We start from the raw sequence: 27,660 nt of genomic DNA, 5'->3' as shown, positions 1-27,660 counted from the left end.
CCCAGTTATAGGGGGGTGCGCACACTTATGCAACCACATTATTTTCGTTTTTTATGCTTACTTCCCCCTCCCCCCCAAAAAAAAGATTTCAGTTATTTTTTCAATTGAGTTGGACAGTTTATAGGTCACATTAAAGGTGGAAAAATTTCTGAAATTATTTATCTGTCTCATTTTTTTACATCACAGAAACTGACATTTTAACAGGGGTGTGTAGACTTTTATATTTACTGTATGTGAACAGGCACCATAGGAAGCAATGTTATTTCACATGTCGTGTGGATTGGATGCGGTTCAAACTGCATCCAATCCGCATATGTGTGAATGGGCACTCCAATGACTTCTGCCCAGCGTGAAAAGCCACACACTGATAGGAATTCAGCTGGTCCCTGCTGAACTGACTGAGTTTTGATCAGTATATGGCCTGCTTAAAGTTGAACTTTAGGTAAACAAAAAAAAAGGATGAGAAGGCAGGAACTTTATTGCAGAAGATATATACTTTGTCTCTTCTGCACTAAAGTAGCTTATCAGCCTGTCCGCCTTTTTCCAGGGAGCTGTGTATGTGTAGCTCACTGTATAAAATCGGCAATATCTAATCTGACTGAGCCCCTCCACATGCACAGGAGTGACATCATCCCCACCCAGCCAGTGATTGAGACCCGGAAGCCAGCCATCCAAAGATGTCAGCGGCCAAGCGGGGGTAGATTTGGGACTCCACATCGCTGGATCCAAGGTGAGTATAGTTCCACTTTTAAGGACTAATAACATGCAATACAGTACATTTTTGTTCTTGAGTTTAGTTATCCTACAGAGCCTGTTCACTAGAACGTGGTGCAGGAGGCCCATTTCCAATGCCAGTCTCCCACACCAGATTCCAGTCACACTGCTCTTGCAATCTGCAGTGGGTGTCACTAAAAAGTTAAGGACATCCAAAATGCAGGTCGCAAAAGCAGTGCGTTTGCCCGCACTGGAATGCATAGTGCAAAAGTAGCATGTGATACTGTTGCTGTGCAGTTCCAAAGGTAGCGCTTGCACTACTTTTTAGTGCAGTGTGATTTCAGTCCATTCAAAGTGAATGGGCTAAAATCACACTGCACAGAAGTGCATGTGAATCACACAGGAACACACAGCGTTCCTGTGTGATTCAGCTGCAGTTCCTAGTGTGAATGGGCCCTTAAATGTAAGATTTGCCTTTGTATTGAGGTCGTAAAAGATAGATTGGTCTGCAAATATATCTAGTACTCTGGATTATCCTGGTTACTATCACTGGATGTCAGTCACTACATATCCTGTTCCATCTGGTATTGTGACAGCATGCACTCATCGTATTAGATAAATTTGAGCAGAATGTTTTACTTGCCCCAAGAGATATGATGTTGAATAGTTGTTTGCAGCCCAGGGGCGGACTGACCATTCGAACACTCGGGCACTGGCCGAGGGCCTGGGGTCAGTAGGGGGCCCCATAAAATTCCCCTGGTACCTTTTATAGGCTTTTTTGGTTGTGTTTTGAATGTGGGCATGGACACGGGCCCATTGATCCCCAATTGCCCGGGGGCCCCATGTGTTGTCAGTCTGCCCCTGTTGCAGCCTCTTAAAATGTTGATTTCTGAAATGTTAGGGGCAGATACTTAATTAGTTGTGTAGTAGCATAAAGTACTACTGCTGTCCAAAAATGTTCAATTTTTGGGAATGATCAGAAGACATGGAACAGAATTCAGCACAGTGGCTAAATGGTTAGCTCTTCCGCCTGGCAACACTAGGGTCATCCGTTTGAATCCCAGCCACGGCACTACCTGCACGGAGTTTGCATATTCTTCCTGTGCCTGCGTTGGTTTCCTGGTTTGTATGTAGGAATGTGAGTTAGGGACTTTAGATTGTACACTCCTAGGTGGTTAGGGATTCGTGTGAATGTATAATATATAATATATATATAATTACACAGTTCGGTCCATATATACGTTTGGCTCTGTATACCACCAGAGTAAATTAAAAAGAAACAATCCAAATTAATTTGAAGACTTTCATCTTTAATTCAAGGGGTTGAACATAAATATCAAGTACAGATTTTAGGAACTGCAACCATTTTTATATGAAGTCCCTCCATTTTCAGGGGCTCAAATGTAATTGGAGAAATGAATATAATCCTAAATAAAATGTTCTTTTTTAATATTTTTTTGAGAATCCTTTACTGGCAATGACTGCCTGAAGTTTGGAGCCCATGGACATTACCAAAGACCGGGTTTCCTCCTTTCTGATGCTTTGCCAGGCTCTAACTGCTGCTGTCTTCAGTTGTTCTTTGTTTGTGGGTCTTTCTGCCTTTAATTTTGCCTTCAGCAAGTGAAATGCATGCTCAATTGAGTTGAAATCAAGTGATTGATTCAGCCATTGCAGAATATTCCACTTCTTTTCCTTCAAAAGCTCCTGGGTTGCTTTTGCAGTGTGTTTTGGATCATTGTCCATTTGTACTGTGAAGCGCCGTCCTATCAACTTTGCTGCATTTGGCTGAATCTGGGCTGGCAGTTTATCTCTAAACACTACAGAATTCATCAGGCTGCTTCTGTCTTCTGTCATATCAATAAACACCAATGACCCAATGCCACTGGAAGCCATGCATGCCCATGCTATCATACTGCCTCCACCATGTTTTACAGGTGAAGTTGTGTGCTTTGGATCATGAGCTGTTCCAAGCCTTCTTCACACTTTTTTTTCCTGTCATTCTGGTACAGATTAATCTTAGTTTCGTCCGTCCAAAGAATGCTTTTCCAGAACTGATCTGGCTTTTTTAGATGTTTTTTGGAAAAGTCTAATTTGGCTTTTCTATTGTTCAGGCTTATGAATGGTTTGCACCTTGTGGTGAATCCTCTGTATTTGTTCTCGTGAAGTCTTCTCTTGATTGTAGACTTTGACAATGATACATCCTCTTTAAAACATCCAAGGTCTAAAAGACCCTGCATGTCTCCCCTCTGCTCCACTGAATGTAATGTGGTGCACATCTGCACCATATTACATTAATTCCTGGGGATTGCATTAATCTCTCAACGGGGACCTGGAAGTGACATCGTAACGTCACATCTGGGTCAGCACAAGAAGGGGAGGGGAGTGGACTTGTCCGCTCTTCCCCCTCCTCTCTAGCTGACGGCAAGCGGAGCCTGGGAAGCCTCACGCCTGGGGTGCAGGGCGTGGAGAGGCTGGCACTGTGTGAAAGCAGTTGGCAGCAGCGTTGCCGCTGATTGCTTCACCTGACAGGTGAGCCCTGCTGCTTGCCTGCAGCAGGGCTAAAGGAGGAAAAAAACTACCTGCCCGGCACCTGAAACTACACGTCCCGGGCGTCGGGTGATAGGAATCAAGCATCCCTGCTATGATTACTCGCCAGGGTGAATTATACATTTTTTAGAAGGGTGCCCACTTGCATATAGGGAAAACGGACATTGAACTTGTTATTGTTATGTTATCTGTTAAAAACACAAAAATATAGAGTAATAATAACAGAAATCTTTTTGAAAATGTATTCATCTCAGCTTTAGTGTTTAGGTTCATGTTCAGCTCTGGTGAAACCATGCACAAATGTTTCTTTTTTTTTTTTTAAAGCTGTGTGTCTAATTTTACAATAAGTGGTTGTCATGACAACATTTCCACAGACATGGAAAGTGAATAAACAATGGCAGAGGCTGTTTACTTTGATATTTTCATGTGAATGACTTTTATACCAGCCTCATATACATTTGTTTCTATTCTGCCATCATATATATAGTTTATCCACTTGCTCTCCGGAGATTTACCCCCCTTCCTGACCAAGCTATTTTTTTCTATTCAGCACTGTGCTATTTCAACTGGTGATTGAACGGTCATGCAAGGCTGTCCCCTAATAACATTTGTCCTTTTTTCACACAAATAGAGCTTTCTTTTGGTGATATTTGATCACTACTGGATTTTTTTTTGTGATATAAACTAAAGAACAAAAATTTAGAAAAAAAAAATTTTTTTTCTAATTTTGGTTATGAAAAATATCCAATTAATACACGTATTGGAATTTTTTTTTTTTACCAAAAAAGTAGACACCCCAAGGAATTTGATACGAGGCATGGTGAGTATTTTTCAGATATCATTTTTGTCACAGGGTTTTGTAAAAGAAAAGAGAAAATATATTTTTGTTCATTTTCCAAAAACTTGTGGCAACAAATGAGATGCCTCTTAGCAGATATGTTGGAGTGTCTATTTTCCAAAAAGGGGTCATTTGGGGTGTGTGACATTTCCTGGCATTTCAGGACCAACATTAGAAGCTTATGACACACATCACCCACTCTTCTAACCACTTGAAGACAAAGTCTTTTCTGACACTTTTTGTTCACATGAAAAACAATTTTTTTTTGCTAGAAAATTACTTTGAACCCCCAAACATTTTATATTTTTAGGCAATTGCCGTAGAGAATAAAATGGTGGGTGTTGCAATTTTTTATGTCACACAGTATTTACACGATGGTATTTCAAACGCTAATTTTATGGGAAAAAATACACTTTTTTGAATCTTAATGTACAAAAACACAATATATTACCCAATTGTTTGATCAAGTACAAAAGATGATGTTACGCCAAGTAAATAGATGCCAAACATGATTTTCTTTAAAATTGTGCATGTCTGTGCAACGACGACAAACTACGTACATATGTCTGTGCAACGGCGACAAACTATGTACATTTCTTAATTTCGAGACAAAAGTCTTTACAGGTCACCACTTTATGTTTACACAGGAGGTTTAGTGCTAGAATTACTGCCCTCAATCTGATGTTCACGGTAATACCTCACATGCATGGTGCAATCTCTGTTTACATACCAATACGCGACCGCAGCTTGCGGGAAGAGGGTGGGGTGTTTGTTTTTAACCACTTTTTATATTATCACAGGGAATGTATATCCCCTGTAATAGCAATAGGCAAAGACAGCTACTCTTTTCTGAGAAATCTGGGGTCTATTAGACTCTAGATCTCTCCTGTGCCCTTAAAGCATCTTATCACACCAAGATCGGTGTGATCATATGCTTTTCCAATTTAAAAATGGCGCTGTTAATATCCGGCGAACTGGAAATGATGAAATGCTCATAGTTTCTGGTCTCTTAGACCATAGAGCTGATTGGAGCCAATTTGCTCTCCAATTACTCTGTGGTCAGCCAGGGGAACTGCTGGCTGCATTCTCAAATTCCCCTGTGGGACAATAGAACCCAAGGAAGGTGGTGGTAGGGCGGGGGGACATCCCTTCCCGCTGCTTGTAAAAACAATCCAGCAGCTAATTAGCCGCTAGGATTGCTTTTACATGAAAGCCAACCTCCAGCTTAAGAAAACGCTACCAGGATGATGCCTGTAGCTCCTCCTCTTCTCGAGTCCTCCAATGGTGCTCCTGGCTTCTTCCCTTCTCTCAGTGCCCCCATAGCAAGCCTCTTGGCCCTGCCCTCCTCTTCCTCCTCACTGGATGTGACTTGACAGCAGTAGGAGCCAATGGCTGCTGTGTCTTAACCAATGAGGGGGGAAAAAGCTGAGAGTGCTTCTTCTTTTGTGCACAGCGCTCAATCTAGATTGGGCTCATGGAAGTGTAAAGGGGTGCATGCAGAAATTTTTTTTACGTTAACACAGAGAATGCAATAAGGTGAAAAAAAAACTTCTGCCTTTAGAACCACTTTATGCAAGATGCATGTTGGTCTGAGCAGTTAGGACCTTGTTCACACAGAGCATACAATACCATACACTTGTGCAGGGCCTTGTTTACCCGCATGGGGATGCACAGCTGCTCTGCACAACCTAATGCAGGCAGTCCCATTGAAATGTATTGATGGCATTCATGTCCAGTGGGACACAGCAGCTGCAAATACACAACCGCTGCTACCAGTTTGCCATCTGTGGGTATGCAGGTGCTTGTTCCTGAACAGACACTGTCTGCATCCGGACACACACACCCACACCCACACCCACATGGATGTCGTATTGATAGCAGTGGCTGTGTCCATGCAGCTGCAGCATCTCAATAGACATGAATAGGTCTGCCCTCACACGGATGTATGGAATACCTGTGCATCTTGTCTGGCAGATATGGCCCCTTGCAGCTTTTGAAGTGTTTATCACCTCCTAGTGGGGCCAGTAATTGACCCAGAATACCACATGGGCCATTGGATTGTCTTGTTTATATCAAGTCTAATAAATGATTTGGTACAGCTGGAGGAAACCTTGGCTAAATTTTAAATTAATATAAAGCTTCCTCTGATTGGCCGAGTCAGAGATTGTAATGTCATCAGCCCTCCTCTCCACTTCAGCCAATCAGAGGAAGCTTAATGTTCATTCAAAGCTGCCCCTGAACAGCTGGCTGAGAACTCTCTGTCTCATAGTCGGAACTCAGCTCTGTGTATTGCATGTATCTGAAGCTTCATACAGTACATACAGCACTTAAAACCAGTGCAGCACTTAGTTAAGGAAATAGTTTGCTTGGACCATATTGGTGAAAACATACTATTTAAAGCGACAGAAAAGCTGGAGATCAGCTTTAAAGCGTTTTCAAATTATTCCTGAAATAAGTTGTGGAGTACAAGGAGACCCTTATTGACTGTGCTTAGTGTAAACTGAAGAACCATTCTGTTGGCTTTTGTATAAATGCAAACCAATTAAGAAAATGCCAATATGTTGTTTTCTGCAAATATGAAAATACTGTAAAATATTCCTATCAGGAAAATGTAGCCTGCATGGGACGAAACATGCTTTTGTTTTATTTCAATAACTCTTTCACTGGATTTGGACAACTTTTTATGTGGTCTTGCCAAATTCATAAACAGCCAGCAGAATAATAAATCTGTTAGCAGATAGCTAGCAATTGTTAAAGGCAAGTTAGTAAGGGAAAATATTGAGTTGCTTTAAAAAGAATGAAAATATGTTGTAGAACAAGCAGCCTGCCTGCTCGCCAGATGCCATTTGCGTCTGTAGAAAATTTGCTGCCAGTTAATTTTGTGTCACAGACATATCAGTAGACAGTCCCCATATATAGTTACTAGACATTTTGCTCTTGCTTTCACACCTTTTTTATCTACATAGCACTAAAATTTGCCTAGCTGTAATTTTGTTTTTTACTAAGTATTTTAAAATTTATATAGGTTATCTGTGGCTGCTGGGGCATTTGCACCTCCACCTCCTCCTTTAAAGTGTATGTGAACCCTTACCTTGTAAAACAACACATTCAGTTTAAAATAGAAATGAAAGGCAAAACGTGTATAGATATAAAAGAAAAGTTATATAAACTTTTTTTCTTTTTTTTTTTTTCTTGTAAGTTATCCTTTTTTTTTTTTTTTTAAATTATTTAAATTTTTTTTTATAAGTTATCACAAAGCTTCTGTTTTCAGCAGCTCAGAGAGGTGGGGTAGGAGAAACAGCAGAATACTGAGGTTCCCAGTGATAGACTGTGCAGGGGCGTGTGTTTGCAGAAGTCTGATCGCCGGAGGAGAGCACGCTTGAGTTCCCAGCGCAGCTTGAGAACTGACCGTGCTGTGCTCTGCTGTCTAGTGTGGTCAGTTTTTAATAGGAATGCAGATGGACTGGCAGGAACACCAGGGAATTCACACAAAGCAAGCAATACAAAGAGAACCGGATACTTTTTCATACAAGTACATGGTACAGCAGGCACATATCAGGAATATGAAATGTAGGGTTTACATTTTCTTTAATATCTAAGATGCCTAGCTACAAGATCACTGCACCTGAATTCCTTATCACTTTTTCTGTTGGTTTCTATATTTTCTGTTGGGTAGGTTTAGGGGCAGGAGTCCAGAAATCTGTGAGAAGGCCATCTAAAATATGGCCATACACTGGTAGAATTTGATTTGAAAATGTTTGTTTTAAGAGGTTTTATTGAATTTTCTAATCATTAGCGGGGTCAAATTTACTTTTTTTTTTTAACCTCAGTTAAGAATTCAAAGCAGGTTTGTGAAAGTCCATTCACTCCAAAATCGAAAGTTAAAGCAAATGTTTCTTGAGGTACTTTCAAACGACATTTTTCAAGTCATCAAACATACTGAGAAATTGCATACAAATGTTCATTTAAAAATCACACCCACACACCAAAAAGAAAAACAGGCAGACTCGATGGGCCATCACTTTGCCATCACTTTTCTATTGCTGGTCAACTTGGGGGCCCTAGGGATTCCCTCGTAATCCAAGTTATAGCTGTGGGTCAGGACGTGAAGGTATATATTCCAATAGGACACAGATGTCAAAAAAACAAAAAAAACTGACGGATTATAACCCTCCCTTACTCTATTAAAAAAAAAAAGTTTTGTCGATAGTTCTACTAGTGATCTAAGAAGCCAGTGGCCGATTCAAACAATCTATGTGAACAGGAAGATGGCATATCAGAATGGCTGGACTTTTCCTTTATTTCAATCAATGATTTAATTCAGTGGATATCCAAGTACTGTGTTATAAAGATGAGCAGTGTGCTTTTTCATTTGCCAGAAAGCATCTGTACTGTCCTGCTTGAACTTACTGTTTGTATTTTTTTTTTCTGTTTAGCAAGAAGTTGACAAGTTTACAGATCTTGAGAAACTCTACCTCTACCTCCAACTGCCTTCTGGTCCTAGCAATTCAGAGAAAAGGTGTGGGTCTGTTTAGTATTTTGATTATAATGTGTAATCCCATCTCACGCTGTTTCTGATATGTTCTTTTTGGTTCCAGATGTTTGGCAGAGAACTTTCAAAATATGCTATTTTTCTTTGCTCATGCTTCTGTCATCCTAGCTTGCAGAAGGAAAAGCACTGTGGCAAAGGCAAATAAAAGGCTGTTCGTAGACTTAACACAGTAGTCTGAGAAAATATCAAGTTTAAGTTGAACACTCATCTTTTACCCCTTGTTCACGTATCCGGGTTCCTATGGTCTGCGTTTTGTGTGGGCACAAGAGCCCATTCATTTTAATGGACTCCCGTGCCTCGGGACATGCAGGGAAGAAGTCCCTGCACTTCTTCTGAAAACGCAGCCAGCACGGGAACCTCAGTTCCCAGTACGGTTGCGATTTCCAGTGCAGGTGGCGTGCCATTAGAATTAATGGCACCAGACCGCGGGTCTGCATTCCCTCTGTGGGTGGTGCGCCTCCACAGATTTTTTTTGCAGATCCGCAGCGGTACCACCCGCACATATGTGAACCTACCTTAGTAAGTTTATTCACAGTAAGCATCTTTTATAGAATAGACTTCAGCAGTGCTATCTTTTGTCTATAAGTCAAGTAGACATTGGAAGATCAGCATATAAAAGACTCTGTGTGTGTCTGTGCTGCTTGTTGGTTCACTTTCACATCCCTGGAGCTATAAACTACAGGTAATTTGGATAGATGGTTTGAAATTTCACATCTATGTTCTGAACAGTTAATCCAGCACAAATGAGTCACTCTTGCTCCCAGAAATTTTGGACAACCTAAAGATAACCATAGACATCTGATGTTTGTAGCTCAGTTCCAGATTGAGATTGAGAAGAACAGCCAGGACAACAATATTTTTATGTCTATGAGTACCTAAGACTTCTCAGCCAGCATATCACTAGCTAGCTTTTGCCTCTGTGAGATAATGCTGGTTTTGGGTAGGCAAAAACACCCGTGTTGCTTGTTGGGATGCCATAGTGCCATTCATTCTTAATCTTTGCCACACCACAAGGCAGCACACCACAAGGCAGGTAATCACTACCTGCATTTAAAATAAACAAGTACATTCCCTTTTTTGTTCAGTATGGTGTATTAGGCAGCCCATTCAAATGAATCAGTTGCCCTAAGGCAACACAAGTTAATGCACCATAAAGGTGTTAACCTAGTTTAAAGCTTAGTACACACATTAAGGTTTTTTTTTTTCACTCAGCCCAGCAGGCTGAAGGGAAAAATAAAATGAAGAGATCACTGTACTTACTAAGTGATGTTAGTGCGGCAATCTCTCCCACTGTGCCTTTGTGTTCTGGCTGGGGCACTTCCCCGACCAGAACACACTGATCACGCTCACAGCCATTTGCTGTTTTCCAGTATGTCCCTTCCGTCCGAGGCATTGTGTCACGAATCATGTTACTTCCTCAGGGATAGCTATCCTTTTTGTAAATTATTGGTTAACACCTCTGTCAGTTTTTACATTGCTGTTTGTTTCCTTGTATGGCGATGGCCTCTTAATTCCAATTCCAAGACATTGGTCACTATATGGTAGTCAGCAGCACCCACAACTGCAGGTGTCCACTATAATGGTATGTGAGGTGAGAGGAAATCTCCCTATCAAGGTCACAGACATTAATATCAGACAAAGAATGGTAATAATATTTTCCACTTAGTATGCAAATGGTTTTTTAATCGTACATTAAGGAACACAGGGTGAAGTAATGGTATGGTACGGTACATTGGGTTATTCTACTGCCTTCAGGAGATTGGACACTGGCAAACAAAGCTGTAAGACATCCCAGTATGACCTCTCCCTATCATATTATGCTCATGGTTTTTGCTAGTGTCCTAAGACAGCAGATGTATTCTCTCCTCTTAGGTTTATTTCCATTCCATTCTTTTTATTAAGATCATTTTTGTTCTAGCAAGCTTTTATTGGTGCTGCAGTGCCAGAAAGGTCACATGTTGCCGCTTTCTGGATTCTCAGCATAGCCAGGAAGGCTGTACCTAGACCCCGCTGTGAGAAAGAAGTGGCATAGCTCCTCTGTCAAGGGGTCATAGCCATTGTTCCCGAAGAGGAAAGATTTCTACTCAAATCTTTTCACAGTTCCTAAAGTGAAAGGGTGCATTCACTTCTTACTGGATCCTAAAGTTCTGAACATCTTTGGGCACAAACAAGAAATGCTGTACATAATCTCTAAGATCAGCCATTGCTTCCCTCCTCCCAGATTACTTTCTGACCTCTGTTGATATCAAAGAAGACTACTTGCATGTCCTCATCTTTCCATTGTATCAACATTTCCTGTGTTTTGTAGTGGGCACCCAACATTACCAGCAGGTTGCTCTTCCTTTTTTTTTCTATCCACTGCACCTTTGGTCTTCACCAGAGTGCATTGCCCTGCTCTTTGGGCATGTCCATAGTGGGATACCTGTGCAACCTCGTACTGAGGGAGTCTATTGATCAGTGTCCAAAAAACTGTTCAAACTCTGTAGAGGTTTTCTTTTTTTTCCAAGCCTCCTAAAGTCAGCACTGGTATTGACTCAGTCCTCAAAGTATCTTGGCTTTCTTATGGATATGTCTCTTTCGGGGTCTGCCTTCCTCGAGCAAAGCTTCAAACTCCCTGCTCCCTTGTTCAGGTGTTACGTTCCAGGAGCCAGCCAACCATTCTTTTGCATGAAGGTTTTTGGCAATGCTGCCTCTTTCAAAAGCAGTTCCATGCCCAATTTCACTCCAGACCACAACTTCACATGCTCACTGTGGGAGACAAAACGCTTGGTCTTTGGAACATTGCTTGCACCTGACCCCTAATCCTGGGCTTGGCCTTGGTGGGCTTAGGAAAAAGCTTTCTTCCCTCTGGTCTGGAAAATTCTAACAATGGATTCCAGCCTGTTGATCTGGGCCAGAGTCCTGGAAATACTCTCAGTGCAAGGTACTCGGTTGTCAGAGGAGCAATATTCTGGAACTACTAGTGATGCAGTTATCCCTTCGCTGCTGGACTTCTCAACTGCTAGGTTATCTGGACAGAATTCAGTTGGACAGAGCTACAGCAGTGGTCTACAGCAATCGTCAGCAAGGAACCAGAAGTCTCACAACTCAAAGAAGCCCTGCTCAGATTCTGGTTTAAACAAAATGCCATCTTCCAGCCTTGTCCATCCTCCATCCTGCACATCCCAGGCATGGAAAATTGGCAGGTAGACTTTCTTGGTTGTCAAAGTCTGGACACAGTAGAATAGTGTCTTCACCCTGATGTGTTTTAACATCTGTTTCAGGTGGGGGCACCAGAAAAGGTCCTTCTGACTACCAGGCTCAACAACAAACTAAGCAAGTTTGTTTCCAGGTGCAGGGGGGTCCTCTAGCCTTCTTCATGGATGCTGTGGTAATTCAGTGGGAACAGTTCAACCTGATCTACATCTTCCACTTCTAAAACTCCCTCTTCTCCTGCTCTGCAGGATCAGGATGGAGGATGTTTCAGTGAATCTCATTGCTTTTGACTAGCCCAGGAAAACGTGTTACTTGGACCTACTCAGACTGCTGCACAACTCTGTGAGCCTTCCCAAATCTTCTCGGTCTTCTGTCCCAAGGACCAGTTTCCCACCCTGCTACTTGATTGATGGTTTTGAAGTCCTGGCTATTGAAGCCCAGAGTTCTGCAGACAGGGGGCCTACCTGGTTCAAAAGGTAGGAAATCGATTTTTTGCAAAGTCTATTATCACATCTGGAAAGTCAGTTTCTCAGGTTCCTGGTTAGACTCCAGTCCTAGTAATTCTTTTTTCAAAAGACTGCTTGACTCTCACTCCTTAATGAAAGCCTCCATACGGGGTATTGTTCTCCTTATTCTCCCTGTGTGTTCTCCAGTGACATCATGGCATCTTAGCCTGGCTCTGTTTGTTCTTCAGAAACCACCCTTTGAACCTCTCTACTGTATCTAACAAGCTTACCTCTGCAAGGTGAGCTTAGGTTGCCAGCCTTAACCTATCCTGTCCAGGAACATAAGTAGTGTACAGTAGCCATAGTCGTGGATGCAGTGAACTTTCAATCATGAATGTGCTTACCACTATCCTGCAGCTGAAGTGCACAGAAGGATGTGGTTGAGTCCAGCAGGTTTGAGGCCAATCAGTTGTCATTACCCATGATTCACTGTGAAATATTTCCCCATTTATAGGTAGCTTAAATCTTTGTTTGTGTTCATTATTCACACATACACACAGAAAGGGCTTACACAGCTTCAGGTCATGTTGAAACTGCAATATTTGGCTTTCAGTGCTAATGCTCTGTCTGTGTCCACTTCTATACTCTGCCCTTTTTTTTTTCTAATACATAATGCAGTTTTTAGGTTTTGAGTTACCCTGAAGCAGCCAGGTGCATTATAAATGTTTGAATATCCGGTCTGTCTTCTTGGCTAAGCCAAGTGGTCAGTTGCCAAAAACTGTCTTATGTTTCCAGAAGTCTTGTTATTTATGAATGTAAAAGAGCCTTCAGATCACCTGCAGTAAAATGTGAGAAACACATTTAAAACATTTTGTTTTATTTTAATGCCACTGGCATAGTTATTGAAAAATATCTTGGCAGGAATAAAAGCTCAATGGTTTATTCCAGCATTTTAATAAGCATGTACTTGGTTTAGCCAGAATGGAATTAGGTCTACTTTTTTTGTTGTGATTTAGTGTGCTTCACTGCAAATATTTTTTCATCTGAATAGCTGAAGTGAGTTAACTATGCCAAACCAGGCTGTGGATTATCGCACTTGATCAGATATTATTATCTCTTGTTAGACTTGCCATAAACGTTTTATTTAGTAGCTCTCTAGGTGCTAGCCTTAAGACATTTCTTTCAGTAAGATGAATGTTTTTGTTTTTTTCTTTAGTGATCAGAGCTCTTTGTCATCTAGTCGAGCTCAGCAAACTCATGCTTTCTCCTGGATTAAAAATACCTTAGAGGAGCACCCAGAGACATCTCTGCCCAAGCAAGAGGTCTATGATGAGTACAAGTAAGTGCAGTGACATGTTTTTCCATTGATGTGGGGTTTCTGTTGTGTTAATTGCGAGCATAGCAGGATCCTTGTTTGTGCTCTTTCAGTCACAAGTGGCCCATCAGGGTACTTCCATTAGTAATGTTGAGCACGGCCTTCCTTTACCACTTTTAGTGAAAACTATGCAGCATAAGCTTTTTGCCCTCTTACAGGGGCTTTCTCTGTTAGGATGCCCTCCTTTAGTGTATACTGTGCAGAATGACCCACTTTCAACATTATGCAGTGAGATATGTCCTCTTAATCACCATGGATACTACAGTGCACCCTTTTCCCCATGGTCAATTTGCAGTAGGCCATTTTTATCCCTTTATCTGGATGCTGCTGGATGTACTCAGGCCTTGTTGTTTTTCTCGGCACAATACATTAGAGTTCAGCTGTGTCTTCAATAATCTGCAGAGCATTCTTTTGCTTGTAGATATGCATGCCTGTAGAATGTTAGGAGCTGAAGTGTCTGTCCAGGCTGTTTTTATTGCTCATATCTATTTCATATGTGTGCTTTTTTCTTTTAGGAGCTATTGTGACAATCTTGGCTATCACCCACTAAGTGCTGCTGACTTTGGAAAGATTATGAAGAATGTATTTCCGAACATGAAGGCACGTCGCCTGGGCACAAGAGGCAAATCAAAATATCCTTTACTTCAAATGTGTCCAAATCTGCATGGGCTTCTTCACAAAACATCTGTTGTTGTAATTCAACTTGCATCTAAATTTAGATGGAAAATCTCATCAACACATAGAAAACAATATGCCAAATAATATGCTGTCAGGACAGATCTTGTTTAACTACTGCAATCTACAGGGAAAAAAAGTTCAGAACCATTCTAGGTTTTGTGCACCTTGAAGGCAAATACATTTCTGGTTGTTCTTTATTCTTGGAATCTCAAGAGGTAAAGAACTCATTGACTGTTATGTCCAAGCTTGAGATCCAGACCTGCTGTTGTGCTGCTCTACTACATTGGGTTTAAATTTGCATATGAGTCAAACTTGATTCTTTCAGTTCTACTTCAGAAGAATGGATTTAGCTTTTGTATGTGACCAGGAGGTGCAGCACAGTGGCTAAATTGTTAGCACTTCCACCTGGCAGTACTAGGGTCGTTGGTTCGAATCCCAATGACACCACCTGCCTGGATTTTGCATGTTCTCCCTGTGCCTGCGTGGGCTTCCTCCGGGTAGTCCTATTTATTCCCACACTCCAAAGGTAGGTTAATTGGATCCTGTCAAAGATTGGCCCTAGTATGTTTGAATGTGGGTTAGGGACTTTAGATTGAGGGTTAGGGACTGATGTGAATGTACAATGTAAAGTGCTGCGTAAATTGACGTCGCTATATAAGTACCTGTAATAAATAAAATAAATGTGTTCCTTTGCTTTTATCTCTCCTACCTTCCTGTGGTCTGAAGTAGCACATTAGAAATATAAAACATGCCCTTGATCAATGCAAAATTGCTGTGGCCTGCTTTGGGAGGTTTCCTGTACCTCATTTTGTCTGTAATTTGCATCATAATCCACAATGCTGTTGAAATAATTATAAAGAATAATATTTTTGGTTTGGATACATATGTTGGGCCCAAAGCTGCAGCAAAATATATGAAAACCTGTGTATTATTTAAAGCTGTATTCGAATGTGTCTTGGTGTTTTCCTTATCATGCTGGACAAGCAGAACTTTTTCAGTTAGGCTTCGTTCACACCATACGTGCTAAAAACTGATTGGAACTGGCTGGCAGATTTCACTTACAGACATCAGTTTTCATGCGCGTTTCAATGAGTTTTATACATATTGCAGATTCCTTCGCAGTAAAATCTGCATGTGATACCAGTTTTATGGTGTGAACATGGAACAGAGAACACTTGATTCCATTTTTGACCTTGCAGAATGCGTGCAGAAAAACAGATGTCTCTGCACCATGATGTGAACGAGCCCTTACTCATAAGAGTTTTTGGGTGAAGGGAGAACTGTGCAACTGCTTGGCACTTTAATGTTGGGCACAGATCCAATTTTTTATTCAATTGTGGGCCGATAGCATCAGACTCATTTACTTAGCCCTTAGATAAAAAGTGAAGATCTCAATGAGGTGAGTTATGCAGTAATTATTTGTGTAGAATAGACTCTTTTACCTGTAAATGTAATTCGAGCTGTTAATAAACTGTATGTTTTATTCCTTTGTGAGGTCTCTTGCGTATGTCAGGCACTCAGTGTATTCTGTTATAGACCTTAACTATGCTACGTATTGCTACAGTGGGCTGAGAAAGAAAGCATTTGTGCACATGCCTTCACTTCCCAATCTGGATTTCAACAAGTCAGGAGATGGGGTAATGTTTATTTTATTTTTGCATGTCTTTTCAATAAAAAAAAAAAAAAAAAATAGTTTCTGTGTACCAAATAAATAGCTTGTTTAGTATTGTAGAATAATTTGACAAGACATTTGACCAATTCATACATTGATCCTTATTTTTTCTATTGTATTTTTTTTTTTTTTCTTTCGCCAGCATCTGAGAACAGGGTATTTTCAAGTGATGAGAGTACCGAGTATCTTAGGGCATCAAGAAAATTCTGTATACATTTGCTTATATGTTAAACAATTTATTGTTGGTCTAATATTCAACAGTGTTAACATCTTTCCCACTTGGTCAAGTGGTAATTGGTACCCCTCACACTTAAAAATAGCAGAGCATTCTCATCGCCCTCAACAATTTACAGATTATAAAGATAGGATTAATGTAGGATAGCAAACAAAAAAGTGAGGTAAATACAGACATTATTTCTGTTTAGTACCATGTCAGGGTTTTTCTATAGTTGATGTAATATACAGTTGTGTTCAAAATAATAGCAGTCAGACATCACTAACCTGATCAATCACTGTTTTTGGTAGAAATTATATTTCTACATGGCAAATAATTTACTAGCAGTTGTAGTAGAGTAATAGAAATCCAACAGACCCAACAGTCATGACATGCATGCTGCTGATTCTGTTTAATTGAATCACTAATTGAAAATTAATCTTATTCTGGTTTTAAAATCTCTCAACAAATTCCTCCAAATTATAAATGGAATCCGAATGATCAGTAATTTTCTTTGTGAGACCAGGGCAAAATGTGGCATCTGTTGACATCCATGATACCTATCTGCATTTTCTCGTTTACCCACCTCATCAGTACCAGAAATAACTCTGTGACTCACATTGTTGCCTTCCTACAATCAAATCTTGACCAGAAACTGGCCTTACGTACTCTTAAAGCTCAGGTCTTGGCCTTCTCTATTCTTTTTCAAAGACCTCTAGCCTCACTCTCCCTAGTGTGTCTCATATTAACCCCCATTGCCACACCCTGTGCTTCCTTGGGATCTCAACTTGGCTCTCTCTGTCCTGCAGAAACCACCTTTTGAACCTATCAGGGATATTCACCTAGAGGATCTCTCATGCAAATTAGTCTTTTTGGTTGCTATCTCAAGCCAGAAATGTATCTGAACTGGTGTTCCTTTCATGTAAAGAACTTTTTCTCGTACTTTACTTTGCTATCAGAAGCCAGAAATGTTTCTGAACTGGCATCCCTTTCTTGTAAAGAACTTTTCCTCATACCTTACAATGGCAAGGTTGTCTTATGTCCAAGGCCATTCTTTCTCATGAAGATTGTCTTCAGCATTCCATTTTAATGAGGACATTGTCCTCCTATCCTCATGCCCTGCTCCTAAGTATCAAAAAAGAAAATCTCTCTACATTGCCTACTGTAGATTTAGTTGGGGACTTTATAGTATACCTCGTAGCTAACAAATAACAATGAAAACTCTGCTCCACAGGCAAAACCAAAAAAAGAAACACGGAATAATGTGATTATGGCTGTTGCAGACTTTAAAATGTGTCAAATTTCCACATTAGTGAGTCCTATAAAAGTGTATATAGACTGCGCTGCCAAAAAATGTGAATCAAAATTACGAAACAATTTGCCACATGTGAAAATGCAAAAAATAAACAAAATAAATGAACAACACAAGAAAATACAAATAATGTCCGATGTATCAGTAAGTCCCATTCAAATGATAGGTGCTTGAAAACCAAAAGATAGGTAAACAGGTGCTGGTGCCATTAGTAACAGAAAAAAACAGGTGGCCACTTCCAGGTGACCCCACATGGCTTTGCACTCACTAAAATGGATGAACCTTCTATTACTAGATAGGTCTTACTGCGGGTTTTTTGGTTGGTCCCACTGTGTGTCTTGTCCCCAACTTGACCATTCATATGTACCAAGATGTGATTCCTTCCCATGCAATACAATGCCACTCAAAAAAAAACGTATCTGTGAAAAGGTTCATTGCGCAAAGCAGCTGACGTTTATGAAATTATATAGAACCTAAAAATAGCACCACTCTCACATGGTATTTGTGCCTAAGTACCGGTAACAGGTACATACAGAGCTTGTGGTTAAGATGGCTGCCACCACCCCAAGACCAGAAGCTGACTTGCGCTCCAGGGATGGGATTTGATGTATCAGCTGGGGAACACTGCTTCAATTAGTTTGGACTGTAATTGGACATCTTCAGGAAGCTTCCTGAAGTCATCCAATTACAGATGAAATTATCATTTGAATGGGACTTACTGATACATCAGACATTATTTGTATTTTCTGGTGTTAATTTTTTTGCATTTTCACATGTGGCAAATTGTTTAGAAATTTTGATTCATATTTTATGGCAGCGCGACCTATATACACTTTTATATATCTCACGGCTACTTCTCCAAGCAGATGGACGGGTTCCCTGTTTGTTGTGTTCTCTAAACCTCACAAGGTACACCCTGCTTCCAAGTCCACCATTGCACAATAAATTTGATTACAAGCAGTCACATTCTCAAAGAGAAATCTCCTGCGCTATTATGCGCCCCTTCCATCAGCCCAGTTGGGTAAAACCACCACCTGGTCTTCATGGAAGGATTATGGCCAAAAAGCCATACCTCTGAGGTGAAAACACAGCTAAGCAACTCTGCACAAAAACATATGAACTGGGGTGCAGGAAAATGGCAGCAAGTGCTCTGGACTGGTGAGTTAAAATCTGAAATATCTGGCTTTAGCAGGAGGCAGTTTGTTCGCCGAAGGGCATGAGAGTGGTACAGGCAATAGTGAAGCATGGTGGAGGTTCTTTGCAAGTTTGAGGCTGCATTTCTGCAAATGGAGTTGGAGATTTGGTCAGGAACAATGGTGTCCTTAATGCTGAGAAATACATACATATACTTATCCATCATGTCACACCATCAGGGAGGCATGTGATTGGCCCCATATTTATTTTGTAGCAGGACAATGACCCCAAACATACAGACAATGTCATTAAAAACTATCCTCAGCGTAAAGAAGAACAAGGAATCCTGGAAGTGATGGTTTGTCTCCACGGAGCCCTGATCTCAACATCTAGTCTATCTGGGATTACATGAAGAGACAGAAGCATTTGAGCCTACATCTGCAGATCTGTGGTTAGTTGTCCAAGGTGTTTGGAACAACCAACCAGCCAGCCAAGGTCCTTCAAACACTGTGTGCAAGTTTACCTAGAAGAATTGATGCTGTTTTGAAGCCAAAAGGTGGTCACACCCCAAATATTGATTTGATTTAGATTTCTCTTCTCTTCATTTATTTTCAAATTTTGTTAATTGATAAAATAAACTATTAACACTTCTATTTCTGAAAGCATTTTTAATTTACAGCATTTTTTTCATACCTGCCTAAAACGTTTGCATAGTAGTGTATAATGAACCACATGTGACCTGTTTAGGGTCTAAAGAAACCTCTCTTCAGACCCAAAAGTCCATCGACAGGAGTCATATCAGCCACCTTGGCACAATAGGTCATAGCGTTCAAAAAACACAGTATAGTACATATATAGAGCTTCCACTTGAATCCTACCAAACTGCTTTATAAAGCATTATTGAATCAATTATCAGCAATTTTGTCTTCTAAAAGTCTCAAAAGCTGTAGGAGAGGTGGATGGGTATGTATAAAATTACTTTTATGCTGTTTAGGTCAGTACTTGTTGATAAGCTTTAATTTCCACCCACATTTCAACAACTAGTTTCTGCTCTGCAGTATATTGAAAAGGGGTGCAGTATATTGAGAGGGGTGGGGAGGAATTTTAATCTTTTCTTTTCTTCCTGCCCCTGTAAGGAAATTGGTGTATGGCTGAGCCAAGGCAAATTAAATAGTAGTAAAAATGAAATAACTTGCTGGTCTTAAGGAACCCCTGCTAAAATGACTATACCTACAACTCTTGATACATTAGGGTGTCAGTCAGTTGGGAGAATGCTCTTACACTTGAGGTCATTGGGAAAATGATCAGTGGTGTTAGTGTGAACATATTTGTGAGACAGAAATTGCTCAGGGAACCCCTAGCAACCACTGGGGGAACCCTAAGGCTTCTTGGAACCCTATTTGAGAAACCCTGGCCTAGACAGCATAGGGCAGTTGCATTGTTAAGCACTTCTCTAAACATATTGAGTTGAATCTAGTGGCTGTTCTTGTTAAGACCAGGGTAGAGTCTTGATAGTCAGCCTACTATTATTTATTTGAAAACAAATAAGTATTGAAATAGAAAGTGAAGAGAATCTTTTTTGCAAGAAAAATTCCCAGGAGAGTTGGTTTTCTAAAGCAGAATGCTTGATAGGAATCTCAGCAATATAAACAAACTAAAAGCTGTCTGTATTTTGCACTCTATTCTGGGATATTTCCCTAATTGTTTCCATGCTGACAGCACTGCTGGGATATTTAAACACATTTTCTGAAGTTTTAATCTTTCCTGTGCTCTCTGCCCCTGTTTTGGAATGGATGCATGGCTGGGTCAAGGCAAAATGTGTAGTAATCAGAATAAAGCTTGCCTAGACAGTAGTAGGATGGGTGTTGGATTGTCCAGTGATTATATAAATGTGGTTGGTGTAATCTGAAGCTAGTAGGCAACATACACTTCAGTTTATCAGGAGCTACAATACCATTTGGACAAGGTTTTCATAATTGTTTAACTGCTATTACCAGGATACCAATCCTCAGACTTCATGGGCAAAGCACAGGTATGCTTTAAATTGTTACTAGTTTTTTGTTTTGAAGTTAGTTATAAATGATTATATTTCAACATATATTTTCGTATAAGTAAAAAGGTATTTTCTATCAGCATATTTCAGAACATGTTTAGTGTGCTAACGATTTGTTTTACTTTTCAGCTGGATGGAATGGAAGTGTCAGCGCAGTTGCAGAATGCTGATGAAGAGGTTGTTTCTGCAGCTTGTCGTCTTGTTTGCGAGTGGGCACAGAAAGTCCTAAGTCAATCGTTTGACTCAGTTTTGGATTTGGCCCGTTTCTTAGTCAAAAGTCACTACATTGGCACTAAATCAATGGCAGCATTAACCGTAATGGCAGGTGATTCAGCAGGTAAATATATCAGAAACTATATGTTCAGTTTTTCAGAGTATATCTAAGAGCTCGTATGTGATGTTTGATTAGCATTATTCTGTAACTCAGGCCTCCTCGCCATCCGTTTGACCCCCTAAATGCAGGACTATCGTGCTTCAACTGCTTGCATTGCATGGGGTTGCTGCATGGCCCAATTCACTTGAATGAGTTACATTTGCGACGGGGTATAATTCTGGACATGAAGCAAAGCATTGGCAGCACAGCACGTGTACAACCCCGGCCACTGCCTTTCCAGCTAAAAGGGGGAGCAGTGTGAGAGAGCGGTAACAACATGGCTCAACTGTCCTCCCAACCGCTAGTGTAAACAAGCCCTAACATAAATATCTCTGAAAAGGATTGTACCACACTGTTGAAAGGGCCTGTGACTAGAAATCCAAGACACTGTCAGACCCTCATCTATTTTTTGAAGTTTAGTTTGTTTATATTTTGTCATCCATGGTTCCTCCCTCCCTACATCATACACGTTCTAATTAAACTTTTAAGACCTTTATGTTTTTATGACATAACTTATTTTAGAGACCCAGTAATGTAATCTCTGCTTCTCTATGCAATGCAGATCATGGCTAATGAAAGGGGCCCTCAGTTTGCTGAACATATAGCTTCCTGAAAACATCACAGCACTCTGCTTCAGTACCCATCTCTCAAGAGTCCTCAGCCTTGATTCAAGCAGTGGGCTGGCTCTTGGGAGGAGTTATGCATAAATCAAAATGCCTTCAGAGGTAGATGTTAGTCTGGAGTAGTAGCCGTTTTTTTTTTTTTTTATTTAGATATTTATTTATTTTTCATACAAAATACATATTCCATGATTACTCTCATATACAAAACCATCAATTATATCCCTTTCTATCATTATTCCCTTTCCCCCCTCCCCATACAGAATAAAACCATCCACGCTGCATTTCTCCGTTACCTCTTTTTCCTTAATAAGGGGTACTTTCACATGTCCCACTCTACTGCTTCATGTATTTCACCTTCGGCCCAAAATCTTCCCATTTTCCCCACCTCCTATAATATAACCCCATCTTGTCTTCTTGCATATAATACAGTTTCTCCATCCTACATATCTAAATCACTCTTTCCGCCCAATCCTCTTCTCTCGGCACCTCTGTGCTATACCAAAACTTAGGTATCATACTCTTTGCCGCATTTAGAAAATACCATATACCTGAATCCTTGTATTTATTCACTGATAACTCAGTACTATGTAATAGACACAGTTCTGGATCCAATTCTATCTTTATCCCAGAGATTATTACAATTAAACGAACCATTGTCTCCCAAAAACCTTGAATCTTTGGGCACTCCCACCATATGTGATATAACGTACCTGTCTTTCCTCACCCCCGCCAACACTCTGGTGTATTCTCCTCACTCATCTTATATTCAACGTTCGGTGTAATGTGCCATCTTGTTAAACACTTATAATTTACCTCCACCTCTCTCATGCTTATGTTCTCATGTGTTAGTCTATATATTTTCCTCTATTTGTCTTCATCTACCTCTGTTCCTAAGTCCCTTTCCCATTTTGCTATGTACATTGGCTTTGTGTGTGATTCTAACTCAGTGAGAATCTTCTAAACTTTAGCCGTGCCCCGTTTCCCATCCCCACGTGATTCCAACAACCTCTCAAACAAATTCCAATCCTTTCTCAATTTCAGAGGTTTCGGAAGACTCCCAACAAAGTGTTTTAATTGGTGATATCTCCATTCATCTGTCTTAATGAAAAGTTTCCTTTTATCCTTTTTCAAGTCCTTAAGTGTTCTCAATTCCCGTCCTTCCATAATATCCCTCAATTGAATATCCTCCTTTTTAAACCATTTTCCTGTATTCTCCTCCCTACCGGGAGGGAAATACTCCATGTTCCTCAGTGACATTAATTGTGAATTAAAATCCCACTTCATAAACTTGTGCAATTTATCCCAAACCCTTAAAACATTTAATGTATAAACACTTGTGGTACCTGTTAATCCTCTATATTGTGCTGGTACCCATATGATTTTACTCGTTACCTCCGCTTAATTCATTTTCAATTTTAACCCACCTTTTCCCCTCTGAATTGTGTGTCCAGTCATAAATTCTTGCAAGAACTACTGCTCTATAATACCTCTTAATATCTGGCACTCCCAATCCTCCCTTCTCTTTATTTCTACTCAACAGATCATAAGATATTCTAGGTTTTCTATTTTTCCATATATATCTTGTCAACATCTTTTTAATTACCTCCGGGAGTCTAATTGGGATCATCTGGAATTTATATAGGATTTTATGTACAATTACCATTTTTATCAGATTTATGCGCCCTATCCAAGATGGGTTACCTCCTCCCAATTTCTTTAGTTCCCCCTTAATCTCATTTAGAAGTGTGATATAGTTTAACTTATACAAGTTTGTATATGACGCAGTGAGTTTAACCCCTAGATATTTTCTCTCTATCTTTCCATATAAGAGGGAATTCTTTTTGTATCTTTTCTTTTTCACTATTTGGAAGATTTACGTTTAAGATCTCCGTTTTTGTTGGGTTGATTTTTAAATTTGATAACTCCCCATATTCCTTTAAGCTCTTCATTAAATTTGGGAGTGTTATCCTAGGATTTCCCACATAGAACAACAGGTCATCTGCAAAGGCAGCTACTTTATGTTCAATTCCTCCTATGTGGAGAATGTCCTTCACTTGTCTGGATGTTGTGAATGGGTTTTTCTTTACCATAGAGAGGATCCTGTGATCATCCACCAATGTTGTCTCCCGTGGACGTCCATGCCTTTTTATTTTGCTGAGCTCACCAGTGCTTTCTTCTTTCCTAAGAATGTACCAAACTGTTGATTTGGCCACTCCTAAATGTTGCTGCTATCTCTTTGATGGATTTGTTTTGTTTTTGAAGCCTTACAATAACCTGTTTCACTTGCATGGACAGCTCCTTTGAACCCATGATGTAGGTTCAAAGCAATAGATTCCAAATACAAATAACACACTTAGAATCTTACCTGCTTAATTGATGAAGAAATAATGGAGTAGCCCACACCTGGCCATGAAACCGCTTTTGATTCAATTGTCCAATTACTTTTGGTCCCTTGAAAAAGGGGGGATGGCTACTCTTAAGAGCTGTAATTCCTAAACCCTTCCTCCAATTTGTATGTACATACCCTCATTAAACCTGAGAGTGTGCACTTTAATCCCATATCCATTATATAACTGTAGCTTGAATATGTTTTGGTAAATACCTGAAAAAAACTAAAATTGTGCCTGTGTCCAAATATATATGGACCTGTGTGTGTATGTATGTACAGTTGTGTTCAAAATAATAGTAGTGTGATGAAAAAAGTGAATAAAGCTCAAAATCCTTCTAATAGCTTTTATTTCCATACACACAAATGCATTGGGAACACTACACATTCTATTTCAAATCAAAACATGAAGAAAAATATATCAAATTTGTGTTGTTCCTCTAAAGAAATTGAAGAAAAGTGAATATTAGACTGTTCAAAAAAAATAGCAGTGTTTGTATTCTTCTTTACAAACTCAAACATTCATTATATAAACTGAAAAATGTTTGAAGATTTTGCTTTCCTTTGAATCACTTAATGAATATTTTGTTGTATAAGCACTGTTTCTGAGAACTGCTGTACATCTGTGTTGCATGGAGTCAACCAACTTCTGGCACCTGTGAACAGGTATTCCAGCCCAGGATGATGGGACTACATTCCACAGTTCTTCTCTATTTCTTGGTTTTGCCTCAGAAACTGCATTTTTGATGTCACCCCACAAGTTTTCTATTGGATTAAGATCCAGGGATTGGGCTGGCCACTCCATAACGTCAATTTTGTTGGTCTGGAACCAAGATGTTGCACGTTTACTGGTGTGTTTGGGGTCGTTGTCTTGTTGGAACACCCATTTCAAGGGCATTTCCTCTTCAGCATAAGGCAGCATGACCTCTTCAAGTATTCTGATGTATTCAAACTGATCCATGATCCCTGATATGCAATAAATAGGCCGAACACCGTAGTATGAGAAACATCCCCATATCATGATGCTTGCGCAACCATGCTTCACTGTCTTCACAGTGTACTGTGGCTTGAATTCAGTGTTTGGGGGTCATCTGCAAACTGTCTCTGGCCACTAGACCCAAAAAGAACAATCTTACTTTCATCAGTCCACAAAATGTTGCGCCATTTCTCTTTAGGCCAGTCAATGTGCTTTTTGACAAATTGTAACCTCTTCAGCACGTCTTTTTTTCAACAGTGGGACTTTGCGGGGGCTTCTTGCAGGTAGCTTGGCTTCACATAGGCGTCTTCTAATTGTAACAGTACTCACAGGTAGCTTTAGACCTTCTTTGATCTTCCTGGAGCTGATTGTTGGCTGAGTCCTTGCCATTTTGGCTATTCTTCTATCCATTCGAATGGTAGTTTTTCGCTTTTTTCCACGTCTTTCAGGTTTTGGTTGCCATTTTAAAGCATTTGCGATCATTTTAGCTGAGCAGCCTATCATTTTCTGCACTTCTTTATATGTTTTCCCCTCTCCAATCAACTTTTTAATGAAGGCACGCTGTTCTTCTGAACAATGTCTGGAACGACCCATTTTCCGCAGAATTTCAGAGAGAAATGCACTGTAACCAGCATGTACAACATTTGCTGCCTTCCTTCCTTAAATAAGGGCAATAATTGCCACCTGTTTTTCAAAGAATGAATGACCTCACTAATAGAACTCCACACTGCTATTGTTTTGAACATGCCCCTTTCAATTAGTGATTCAATTACACAGAATCAGCAGCATGCATGTCATGACTGTTGAGTCTGTTGGATTTCTATTACTCTACTACACCTGCTAGTAAATTATTTGCCATGTAGAAATATCATTTCTACCAAAAACAGTGATTGATCAGGTTAGTGATGTCTGACTGCTATTATTTTGAACACAACTGTATATATTGCCAAAAGTATTGGGATGCCTGCCTTTACATGCACATAAATTTTTATGGCATCCCAGTCTTAGTCCGTATGTTCAGTATTGAGTTGCCCGACCCTTCGCAGCTATAACAGCTTCAGCTCTTCTGGGAAGGCTGCCCACAAGGTTTAGGAGTGTGACCATTCCTCCAGAAGCGCATTTATGAGGTCAGGCACTGATGTCAGACGAGAAGGCCTGGCTTGCACTCTCCGCTCTAATTCATACCAAAGGTGTTCTATCGGGTTGGGGTCAGGACTCGGTGCAGGCCAATCTAGTTTGCCCACCCCAAACTCGCTCATCCATGTCTTTATGGACCTTGCTTTGTGCACTGGTGCGCAGTCATATTGGAACAGGAAGGGGCCATCCCCAAACTGTTCCCATAAAGTTGGGAGCATTAAATTATCCAAAATGTCTTGGTATGCTGACTCCTTAAGAGTTCCCTTCACTGGAACTAAAGGGCCAAGCCCAAACTCTGATAAACAAGCCCACACCATAATCCCCCTTCCACTAAACTTTACATTTGGCACAACGTAGTCAGGTAAGTACCGTTCTCCTGGCAGCCGCCAAATCCAGACACGTCCATCAGATTGCCAGACAGAGAAGCGTGATTCATCCCACCAGAGAACATGTCTCCATTGCTCCAGAGTCCAGTAGTGGCATGGTTTACACCCCTGTATCTGACGCTTTGCATTGCACTTGGTGATGTAAGGCTTGGATGCAGCTGCTCGGCCATGGAAACCCATTCCATGAAGCTCTCTGCGCACTGTTGTTGTGCTAATCTGAAGGCCACATGACGTTTGGAGGTCTTTAGCTATTGACTCTGCAAACAGTTGACAACCTCTGCGCACTGTGTGCTTCAGCATGCGCTGACCCCGCTCTGTTATTTTACATGGCCTACCACTTCGTGGCTGTGTTGCTGTTCCTGGTTGCCTTCACTTTGTTATATTACCACTAACAGTTGACCATGGAATCTTTAGCGGCAAAGCAATTTCACAGATGGACTTTTTGCACAGGTGGCAACCTATCACAGTACCACACTTGAATTCACTGTGTTTCTGAGAGCAACCCATTCTTTCACAAATGTTTGTAGAAGCAGTCTGCATGCCTAGTTGCTTGATTTTATACATCTGTGGCCATGGAGGTGATTGGAACACCTGAATCCAATGATTTGGAAGGGTGTCCCAATACTTTTGGCAATATAGTCTGTTTGTATGTATAATAAAGATATATATATATTTGAAAACTAGAATGTATGCAGATGTAAAGTTGCACACTCATTAAAACTTTCCCATTGTGTATTTGCTTGACCTCTGGGACAGAACTCACTGGTATAGGCCATGCTTCTGAATGACCAAAGTGTTGAAAATATACACGTCCTAAACTGAATGCTGATTATATCATTTGTCATTAGCACATTTCAATAGGACCTTCCAGTGTTCTCACTAAGCAATGTCTTTTTGACAGGCTCCCTCTAGAGGGTTTTGAATGCCTGATGTGCATAATGCAATTTACAGCATGTCTATCTCAAACAGGTTTGCCAATCATAGGGAGAAAACATGTTTTATGATTAGGTGGATTAAATTGTAGAGGTAGAAGAGGTGCTTTGGAACGC

General features: G+C 40.4%; 1 protein-coding gene across 1 annotated transcript in view; it reads left to right on the top strand.

Moving 5' to 3' along the window:
- Nucleotides 1–27,660, top strand: part of RFX7 (regulatory factor X7) — a 157,534-nt gene that overhangs the window by 115,382 nt on the left and 14,492 nt on the right. Inside the window, exons 3-7 of the mRNA XM_089667958.1 lie at nt 8,536–8,618; nt 13,509–13,631; nt 14,183–14,299; nt 15,898–15,982; nt 20,860–21,067. Of these exons, the coding sequence (XP_089524084.1) occupies nt 8,536–8,618; nt 13,509–13,631; nt 14,183–14,299; nt 15,898–15,982; nt 20,860–21,067 (616 nt within the window). The remainder of the gene's footprint in view (nt 1–8,535; nt 8,619–13,508; nt 13,632–14,182; nt 14,300–15,897; nt 15,983–20,859; nt 21,068–27,660) is intronic.

This window comes from Staurois parvus, unplaced genomic scaffold, assembly GCF_062004578.1.
Source record: "Staurois parvus isolate SC_StPar_1 unplaced genomic scaffold, SC_StPar_1.0 ptg000054l, whole genome shotgun sequence".
NCBI lineage: Eukaryota > Metazoa > Chordata > Amphibia > Anura > Ranidae > Staurois > Staurois parvus.
Note: the sequence above shows the minus strand (reverse complement) of the source record. Positions and strands in the feature narration are given on the sequence as shown.